The sequence below is a fragment of the Tachysurus vachellii genome, chromosome 2, assembly GCF_030014155.1.
Source record: "Tachysurus vachellii isolate PV-2020 chromosome 2, HZAU_Pvac_v1, whole genome shotgun sequence".
NCBI lineage: Eukaryota > Metazoa > Chordata > Actinopteri > Siluriformes > Bagridae > Tachysurus > Tachysurus vachellii.
In genome coordinates this window covers 13,377,011-13,387,083 of record NC_083461.1, presented here as the reverse complement: position 1 = coordinate 13,387,083, position 10,073 = coordinate 13,377,011, and the positions used below count along the sequence as shown (strand labels likewise).

The 10,073-nt window shown below is 39.3% G+C and overlaps 2 protein-coding genes across 3 annotated transcripts; one reads left to right on the top strand and one right to left on the bottom strand.

Annotated features, from left to right (window-relative positions):
* Nucleotides 1-245: 245 nt before the first annotated feature.
* ndufaf8 (NADH:ubiquinone oxidoreductase complex assembly factor 8) lies at nucleotides 246-1,942 on the bottom strand. Of its 2 annotated transcripts, none has more exons than XM_060857344.1 (3): nucleotides 1,349-1,942; nucleotides 1,248-1,260; nucleotides 246-689 (listed from the first exon to the last, which is right to left on the bottom strand). In XM_060857344.1, the coding sequence occupies exons 1-3, from the start codon at nucleotides 1,427-1,429 to the stop codon at nucleotides 559-561; spliced, it is 225 nt and encodes a 74-aa protein (XP_060713327.1). In that variant the 5' UTR covers nucleotides 1,430-1,942; the 3' UTR covers nucleotides 246-558. The 2 variants fall into 2 exon arrangements, with proteins under 2 accessions (XP_060713327.1, XP_060713335.1); XM_060857352.1 differs by having other exon boundaries at nucleotides 1,150-1,260; nucleotides 1,349-1,910.
* Nucleotides 1,943-2,111: 169 nt separating this feature from the next.
* tepsin (TEPSIN adaptor related protein complex 4 accessory protein) lies at nucleotides 2,112-9,668 on the top strand. Its single transcript, XM_060857270.1, has 13 exons — nucleotides 2,112-2,271; nucleotides 2,423-2,495; nucleotides 2,583-2,674; nucleotides 2,945-3,038; nucleotides 3,421-3,488; nucleotides 3,687-3,768; nucleotides 4,455-4,523; nucleotides 4,623-4,811; nucleotides 5,313-5,502; nucleotides 7,243-7,356; nucleotides 7,597-7,675; nucleotides 8,008-8,142; nucleotides 8,250-9,668. The coding sequence occupies exons 1-13, from the start codon at nucleotides 2,233-2,235 to the stop codon at nucleotides 8,787-8,789; spliced, it is 1,764 nt and encodes a 587-aa protein (XP_060713253.1). The 5' UTR covers nucleotides 2,112-2,232; the 3' UTR covers nucleotides 8,790-9,668.
* Nucleotides 9,669-10,073: the final 405 nt, after the last annotated feature.

Below are 10,073 nucleotides of genomic sequence, written 5' to 3'. Positions count from 1 at the left end.
ACAGCCACTCAGACTCCCCAGCACGCTTTCGGTCTCTCTCTCTTTCTCTAAAGCAAATGAATAGTCTGCTTTTGGTTCCCTCAAGTCCTTTATCCACATCTTGATCTAATCTATTAAATTGTTCTAGATAATAGAGACAGAAAGAGTGTGTGGGAGAACAACTTGTCCATACGTTACTGCAGCAGCATGGAAAACCACACTGCAGGAAAATTTCCCCACACACTTCCCACTGATCACTCAAAACCTGAGGCATATAAATCGTTTATTTTATGCACCAAGATGTTGTTATGAATGTTCAAACATTTAAACAAAAAGCACAACAAGAAAAAAAATGAACAGCAGTCTGGCAGTATGAAAGTTCAGGTTATTGTCTGTTTGGTGTTTCATATGTTCTCTGTTTTCTGGTTTCCTCACACTTTTCAAACAAACAAACAATTAAAAAAAACATGCCCTTAAGTGGATTGTCTTTACTAAATTGCCTCTACATTTGAAAGTATATGCATCAATGTCCTACTCAGCATCTATTCCAGTCTCAAGCCTAATGTTTCTTGAAATGGCTCAGAATCCACCATGACCTTGACCAGGATAAAGCACTTCCTGAAGATAAGTGAACGAATGTCTCAGCCGCAAGTAATTATCCAACAAGGCATACAAACTGTATTCTTCCTCTACTTGATACGCTGATTTGCCTGCAAAGAAAAATGAATTCATTAGAGTTCTGATTCAAGTTTATCCTCAACTGTGTTCTATGTAGTTTAGTAAAACATGAAAAGAAATAAAGAGATAGTTTTGCTAACTATTTTCTATGTAGATAATATTATTATTAAGTATTTAAAAAAAAGGTAAACTACAGCAAAACAGCAGCTTAAACAAATCTATAGCCTTTACAATTTCTGGGTAAAAAAACAACAACAATCAGAACAAGCACAAAGCAGAAAGATCCCAGGAAATAATTGTATTGTCAAGAAGGACATTATACATTTTAAAAAAATTAATTAAAAAAAAAATTCCTAAAAAAAAAAAATGCACATTTGCATTAAACTGTATACAGTGTTAATAAGATCTAATCACTTCTAACAAAACTTTAATGAAGCATAGATCAGTATGAAATAGCTAATATTGTTTTAGCTGTATATCAGTAGAACTAACAGCGTTGATGAAGCATCTCTTTAGAGCTTCAAACTCTTTAAGACACAAATCTTTCTTCAGCTCCTGTTTCCCAGTTGTAGTGGAAGCCACGCATTTACCATAAGCAGCTGCCTAAAACACAAAACAGTTCACATATTAGTTCAGAGAGATACAGTGAGGTTAAACACCAAAACGTTTTCGTACCGAATTTGACGTTTACCTCCTCTGAGCACCGAGCAAACAGCTCAGGGAATCTCCTCATCCTCTGCCTGCTACTGGACCAAACGTTTCTCCCTGACATGACTGACAGCACGCACAAGTCCCGCCTCTTACACTACATACACTACATACACTACATACAGCATGTGCCAAAAGTCAGCTCCCTAAACTACCCTCTAGGTTTGATAAAAAGCCTTTTCATCGATATGAATTCGATTCATAGTGCAATAAACAAAGGTCACGGTTACAAAATTATATCTTTATCACGCAGTATATTAGCAAACAAACCAAACCCGAAAGACATAACACTCTACAAGGGCAGCGCCATGTTTGTAGACTAGCTTTATGCTCTCTTCAAGCGCTCCTTGTATCCTCGAATTCCATAAAAGCCCAAGTTGTAATTGTGAGCAGTTTTGTCCAGTCAGTACCACGGCTAAAATGATGTGTGAAGCAATTGTAACAAGTCTGAAATTATTTCTGAAGATCACTGAAACAGAATGTTTACGTTCGTGCGGAACTTAAAGGACAGGAACGCAAGTTAACGCTAACTTTCACACCGCTTGAAGGCAGCAACACCGTCCTACCCGTATTGAGACAGATCCCACCTCCTGCAATCTGATTGGTTCACACTAGACTCGATCAAACCTTGATCTATTTTTAAAACGAGAGCGACCATCCAATCACAGTACAGAAAGGTGGACAGGTTCGAATAAAGGTGGAGAAAAAAAATAACACAAACGACTGCACTCATTGGTGGACTCTAATGGTGACGTAAAGGCGCCAAACCAATGAAATGCAAGAACAGAGGGTTGTAAGTGTGGTGTATCAGACTAACCCAGTCAGCAATGATACACAGACACTGGAATGACCTCAGATCGCTAACAAATGGCTACATTAATGGAGCGATTGGCTTTCTTACAAAAAGTAGGTAATATGCATGGTGTAATGTAGTATTAACACGTATGAGTTTTTACCTTGAAATGTTTTTAGCTAACTTGTTTATCCATAGCTAGCTAACTAGCCAGTTAGCACAATGCTAATGTAAACATGAAGGTGTGTTTCTGTGCTTCTTCAGATGCCGACTCTAATGAAGGCGACTGCAGATGACGAAGCGCCTTGTCCTGGGTTCCTCTTTGAAGAAATTGGCAGTATCTTTTTTTCCAGCACTGTGTTGTGTTTACAGTTTTACAGAATTCAGCTTTCAAATAAAGGCCTTAACTTGTGAAACATCCCAGAAATTTCCCATGAGTCACCGGGCTGCTGTCAGTGTCTTCTTGAGTACCTTCTAGAAAGGCTGCAGGTTGAGTCATGTCATGTGAAAATTAAAGTAAGGAAACAAATGGACAAATCGAGCAGGTTGCTATGGTGATTTAATCCTGGAACTTGTCCACATTAGTACTGAGTGCAGATGACCGGTGTGGTGCAATGTGCAAAATGCAGCCTAAATATTATTATAATTGTTCACTGCATATAAACAAACGTCACCTTTATATAAGAAGGAATAACACAAGCATAACTTTTACTGAACCTCCATCCAGAACCTTTTTCAAGCTGATTTATTAACCACGATTTGTTAAAACTTTGTTCTCTGTCCAAGGTTCTGAAGATCCTGCTGCATCTCTGTGGCCACAGTCCTCCACACTTTGTCACGGAGATGAGACGAAATGCCACTTTCATCCAGGAAGTAACAGGTACAGCGATTCCATGTGGATCTAACACCAGAGAAATTATACCTAAGAACCCATCATTTTAATTTTCACTTCACTGTGTATAGATTTTCAGTTAAGAAATCTTTGAGAAACACTGATTTATCTACAACGGATTAGTCTTATATTTAGTCTTTTGAGCTTTAACTTGCCTTAAGTTATATTTACTTCATGCTGCCCTGTGATGCAGCATTCGAAAAGCTGTGGTTGGCTGTTTTCATGTGACTCAGAGGGAGCCCTTAACCCTTAACTTACCTCAGAGCGTAGCTGTCGTATGATGGATGAGTGCTTGCTTGTGGTTGGGAGGGAATTGGCAAGAACTTGCTAGGGAGAAAAAACAAACAAATGTTTTTGGTATCTCTCTCAGTGTATAGTGGTCCTCCAGACTCTGTTCATGGCAACGCACTGTTTCAGAAAGTCAGGGTCTCAGCACAGGTGAGATATTTTGAACTTTATTTCTTTCAATATTTAATGTTTTTCAGATTATTCTTTATAGTGTGTAAATAGTAAAATACTCACATCCAGCTACACTATTTTCAGGTGCCCGCTGAGATCCTTTCATTAATTTAAACAAGATTCCATTCTTTTTGCACTAATTTCAATATTATTTTGTCCTTGACCTCTTCTCTATAGGAATTGGCCAGTGTGCTCTTCAGTGACATGATGTCTTCAGGGTCTGGTGTCTTTCCCTGTAAAGCAGCAGCTCCAACTACAGGTATGTGAGCAAGTGTTTGTGAAGTATCATAATTGTTGATTTGACTTTTTCAACCCAGGAGTTACTGTTGTCAACATGCAGTACAGTAAGATGCATCTTTATACATTTAAACAAAAAGGCATCCTTATACAGGATTTAGCAGGGTATGCTGAGTTACTGCCTCAGAGCTCCAGTGTCCCAGGTTTAGTCCTGAGCTCGGGTTACTGTCCACCTCTGTTGCGTTTCTGTGCATGATCTCCACGTGTTCGTTTCCTTTGGGTTCTCCGGTTTCCTCTCACTTGACGAGAACATGTCAGTAGGTTGTTTGGTGATTTCTAAATTTCCTCGGGTGTGAATGTGTGTGCATGATGCCCTGTGATAGACGCACCCCTGTGGGTTACAGGTTCCCAGTGTGAACCGGCTTGAATCCACTATGTTCCTGATCAGCATAAAGTGTAAACTGAAGATGAATTCAAAGTTCAAGTATTCAGGGTTTATTTTTATTGAATGCTAAATATCTGTGTATTGTAGATATCATTTTCCCATCATCATGTGACTTAATTTGTTGTTAGCCTTTAGGTGTTTGTTCATTAAGATACTGAGATCTTCCATCACCAACAGAAAAGTCCAAAAAGCAAACGTTCCATGACTTGAGTGTTAAATCTGTCAAGTGTCATATTTTTAACAGTGGATCATTCTTTTGATAGGAATGGGATCAGAGTATCTCCGAGCAGGAATGCTGGGATTTGGAAACAGCCCAGTGAGAAAATCATCCAGTAAGACAAGACTTTTGTTTACATTTTGTGATTCATATTCCACATCGCTCTCTTGTTAACATTCTAGTTTCAACAACTTCTCTGCATCTTCTCCATAAGGTTCTGTGGGTATTTTGGATAAGATTCAGAAGGCTGCAGAGGTGGTGGCAAGCGCTGTTCTTCCACCTACAGAGCACCCTGGGATTCGGCTCCACGATAATCACTATCGGGCTGTAGTAGCGCCCTCTGCTGTTGTGGAGGTTGCAGTGCCTGCCTGTGCTTACAGTGTCCCTTCACACAGTTACAAAGGTACACAAATAAATGATTTTGCTCCGTGGCAGGGATTTGCATCTAAATTTTGTGAAGGTCCTGCTACGTAAAAGGGTCATGCATGCAGTGTTTTGAACACTGAAATACTTTGAGTGTCTCCATCCGGACTGTGGTCCACCAGTTAATGACACTCTAATATAAAACCCTGATTAATGGAAATGGCAATTGCATATATTACGTTTGTATTTGAGAATATAATTATAATATGAGAGAGAGATGAGTTAAAGGGTGTCTGTTTATAGTTTGTATATGCACTGTTCAATAATCTGACTTTGTATACATTGTGCCAAAAATGTACTTGATCATAGCACACTGTTACACCTTCTGTCGTGAAAGTGTGCTTATGGGTGTGATGTGCATGCTCTTTAGTATTTAATCTCCTGGCAGATTATTTCATATGAATTTTGGAACAAGTCAGTATAATTAATGATGTTAACTGCATTAGTTATTGCATTAATAATGATTTATTTCCTGTCTCAGTCTCTCACAGGTGCCCGGGCAAGGCAAGTGGCGGTTGGGAGGAAACAGGCAGTGGACACAGCTCTTCTCACAACTCGTCTGTGGAGAATGAGCCAGTCATTCACACATCAGTAAGGGGAAGCAGCAAGTCAATAGACACAGGCAGCCACTCAGGGGGCAGTGGAGAGAGCGGAGACAGCGTATCAGAACGGTAAAGATCACTGTACAGCCCAGGAGCAAAAAATTAGCTATAATATGAGCTTATAAATGAGGTTTACAGTTTGGTAGCAGTGTATGAAGGCTTAATGGGAGTCGCAAGAGAGATTGGGTTATGCAAGAAAGATTGGGATCATTGACACTGATTCATCAGGAGCTAAAAATGGCAATTTCCAGGTTAAAGTCAGTAATTTAAATCAGGACATTTTGTAATATTTGTGCACATTTGGCCTCAGTTGTGCTTCAGGATCAGTAATTTTAGATTTTACAACCAATAACCAATATTTTAGACTTTACAACCAAAGCTGCTCCCAGTGAACTAGTCACCATAATACACACTGTTATTACTGTTTCACTGCAATAATAACAATAAAAAAGTATTTTAAACATGTGCAATAACAGAAATTTAGAAAAATGTGCAATATTACCTATGTGCAATATGTCTTCAGTGTAACCACTACTCTTTTTATACATTTTTGTATTTTGTATATTATATTATGTCTTTATTCTGTGTGTGTTTATACTGTGTGTGTGTGTGTATATATATATATATATATATAATATATATAATGTGTGTGTGTATATGTATGTATATATATATATATATATATATATATATAATCACACATACAGTCAGGTCCATAAATATTGGGACATCGACACAATTCTAACATTTTTGGCTCTATACACCACCACAATGATTCGAAATGAAACGAACAAGTTGTGCTTTAACTGCAGACTGTCAGCTTTAATTTGAGGGTATTTACATCCAAATCAGGTGAACGGTGTAGGAATTACAACAGTTTGCATATGTGCCTCCTACTTGTAAAGGGACCAAAAGTAATGGGACAGAATAATAATCGTAAATCAAACTTTCACTTTTTTTTAATACTTGGTTGCAAATCCTTTACAGTCAATTACAGCCTGAAGTCTGGAACGCATAGACATCACCAGACACTGGGTTTCATCCCTGATGATGCTCTGCCAGGCCTCTACTGCAACTGTCTTCAGTTCCTGCTTGTTCTTGGGGCATTTTACCTTCAGTTTTGTCTTCAGCAAGTGAAATGCATGCTCAATCGGATTCAGGTCAGGTGATTGACTTGGCCATTGCATAACATTCCACTTTTTTCCCCTTAAAAACTCTTTGGTTGCTTTTGCAGTATGCTTCTAAATGCCCTCAAATTAAAGCTGACAGTCTGCAGTTAAAGCACAACTTGTTCGTTTCATTTCAAATCATTGTGGTGGTGTATAGAGCCAAAAATGTTAGAATTGTGTCGATGTCCCAATATTTATGGACCTGACTGTATGTATAATATTTATTTTTTTATTTATTTATTTGCTGCTGTAACAGAGAAATTTCCCCATTGTGGGACGAATAAAGGTCTATCTTATCTTAAATTGGGGAAAACTATGATGTAACCTTTCCATGAACAATCAGTCAGTATGGAGAATGTCTCTACTTGCCTGTCCATCATGGTGCCATGATTCAGAGAGTGAACATGTCGTCATTCAGACATGTTGGATGATTTATATGAATTTTAGGTTTCCAACGAAATGAACCTTAATCTCTATATTACCGTTTAAGTAGAACAAACCCATCACTTACAGATTCATCTAAAACTCATTTTTTGAAAATCTTTATTTGCTGCAGCTTCACTTTCAGATCTTTTTAGTCTGAGATGTTCCTCATGTCACTCTGCTTGAGAGTTGCTTGGTTCTGGCTCTTCTTTCTCAGTGTGGAGGCTGTACATTTGGGTGACTGTGGCCAGGAGATGGCGCTGATCAGTAGACTGACAAATGGATCTAAGATCTTCCTGTCCAGAAACGAGAGCCAGCGTTTCATCAAAGAGTGAGTGGTGATGTTTAAAATGCTTCAGAAACAAAGGTTTTGCTGTGTTGAGAAAAGAACTGAAAAGTCATTTACTTAAAATTGACCGAATGGATTTCTAAGGGTTGATGTTGGATCAGTAAACATTTTAATCTTGAGTCAGATGTTCTTGTGAATGTTCTGTAGAATTCACAGAATCAGCAATTTTGTCGGAGGGAATAATTTGTGCTTCTCACTTTCTCTCTCACCACCCACCCCCAGGTGCTCCACCTTAAACTGTGAGGTTGTGGTAGAACTTCTGTGTAACAAACTCCAGGATCCCTCCCAGACCATCCAAATGGTATTGTTAATTTGATCTATTACTTCTAGTAAGTAGATGTCAAATTTAAACATGCTCTTAGCCTAATGCTCCATGGCCTAATGGTTAGAGAGTTTGACTCCTAACCCTAAGGTTGTGGGTTCGAGTCTCGGGCCGGCAATACCACGACTGAGGTGCCCTTGAGCAAGGCACCGACAAACCCCCCATACCCCCATACTTGTCACGCCACTTTTTTTAAATACAGCCCATTACTGATTTGCTCAGTGTCACTGTTCACATTGGTTTTTGCTTGAAGAAATGGAGAATATCATCTCTTATCTAACACAGTTGTCATTGCATCCTTATTTCTCTAGAGGGCGTTGTGTGGACTGGCATGTCTGATGTGCACAGATCTGCTTTCTTTAGAGCAGATCTTCAGTGTTACACATGTACGCCTCACTCAGCTGAGTAAGGGGGCAGCAGGACCTGTAACGAACAAGGCAACCAAGGTAAGGAATAGGAGGGAAGTATAAAGTAGAGCATTGTGTTAAAAAAAATCAGTTATTTAATAAATAAGTGCTACAAGGCTTTGATGCTTTTTTTTTTGTCTGTTTAGCTTCTTAGGCAGTTTGAAGCTCTATTGGGTTCTTCCTTGGAAGTAACCAAGCATGATGTTACTGTGTGTTCCGAATCATCCACTACTCCACATTCAGATCAGCCTTTAAATCCATCCTTCACTAGTCCTTTTCTCTCAACACCTCTGAATGCTGCAGTCAAGAAACTTTCATCTGTAAGTGATTCACAGGCTCTCTCTGCTGGACAAGAAGACCAGGAGGGCATTTCTACTGACTCTGAGAGCATACAAAAAGAGCGGATTGTTCTAGAAAGAGAAGACGGAACCACAGACTCTTGTCAGAGCTCTGAGTCGTCTGTAAACCTTCCCAGACTGTCACTGTTTAGTGGCATGGAGCTGATCAACAGAGGGAAACCAGTGTGTCTGGTTGAGCCTGTTCTTGTAGAAACAGATACCCAGACCAGAGAAGAAGCCTATGACAACATCACCACGGGTTTGGAGAAGAGCTCAGAAAGAACAGCAGAGCCCTCATCACCCTCTAGTGGTGCACAAATGTCTGCATTCTCCTTCCTCAACCTCTGACCTTGTGATTGCTGTCATGTTGCTGTACTTATAGATGACTTTCTGTTGTAAATTTCAATATTTTGGGTAGAACCAGTCATCATATGAGAAAATTGACTAGAATGGAATAATATCTGTGAATATTTAAGCATACACCAGATACAGAAAGGTAAAAAAAGATACCATTAACAAAACATCCAGTCTGACACATAGTCATATTTGGGAGTAAAGTGATCTCTACATCAGGGCAGTTTATAGATTATATGGTTACTTAAAAGGACACACAAGTTTGTCCTATTAGGTTGCAAGTCCAGATGCTGCTAGTGGCTTATAACAAATGGACTGGGAAGGATTTTGGGTAGAAGGTTGCTGGCAAACTGAGCAGCAACAGATGAGATACAGTGTAATAATAACGGAGACAATTTGTCATCATGTGAGGTGTAATAAAATTAATCAAGCCAACGCTACCTCCTCTAAAGGAGAAAGAAGCTTCCTATTTATCTCCAGGCTTCACAAGCTAATATGCTAACATACTATGCTGACTCAATTCAGGGCTGAAGAAATCACAGCAGCAATTGATGTTTATCAAACAAAAACACATTTCAGCTCCGGAGTGATGGCTGACATCTAGAAACACACCCTTTAGAATCACCTCGTTGAAATCTTGATGAGTGAGTGTTAATGTTTACTTAACCAGGCTTCATGGTTCACACGAACGCTTATTCGTTTGTTTTTAAAACCTTTACAGTGTTGAAATTTGAAGGCACATAATCAGGCAATGTTTGCTTTTGCACTGCTGAAAATCTCAAGTATCAAGACAGCACTGTATTGGATTTGAAGTCTGTGTATCTTTACATCGTTACTAAACATTCAATAGTATTACCTGAGAAAATGGCCAAACGGTGTCAGTATTCCATATTCGAGTTGTTCGGGTTACTGTGTGGACTTTCACATGTTCTCACCGTGTCCATGTAGGTTCTTTCCAGGTTCTCCGTTTTCCTGCCACCTGCAAAAACCATGCTCAGTAGGTGGTTTGGCTAAAGATGAATTTCCTGTGTGTTTGTTCATGATATTGTACGGTGGTCCAGGGGGTTTCCCTGCTGTATGCCTAGTGATCTCAGGATAAGCTCTGGCTCTGCCACGACCCTGATCAGTATAAGCACTTACTGAATGAGTGCGAGAATCCTCTGAGACCAGACTCTTATCACAGCTGTCAGTGTCTATATATTAAGCAGAACAAGTTATGGACTTGTGTTTTGCTGACGAGATAAAACGAATAGGAGACGTACCTCAGGATTATGTTCC

What these genes read in the sequence shown, in the direction of transcription:
- ndufaf8 (XM_060857344.1), bottom strand. Translation starts at nt 1,429, where the DNA reads ATGTCAGGGAGAAACGTTTGGTCCAGTAGCAGGCAGAGGATGAGGAGA.
- tepsin (XM_060857270.1), top strand. Translation starts at nt 2,233, where the DNA reads ATGGCTACATTAATGGAGCGATTGGCTTTCTTACAAAAA. An exon ending in GATTGGCTTTCTTACAAAAA is followed by an intron (nt 2,272 to 2,422) that starts GTAGGTAATATG and finishes GTGCTTCTTCAG; the next exon opens with ATGCCGACTCTAATGAAGGC. An exon ending in TTTCATCCAGGAAGTAACAG is followed by an intron (nt 3,039 to 3,420) that starts GTACAGCGATTC and finishes TATCTCTCTCAG; the next exon opens with TGTATAGTGGTCCTCCAGAC.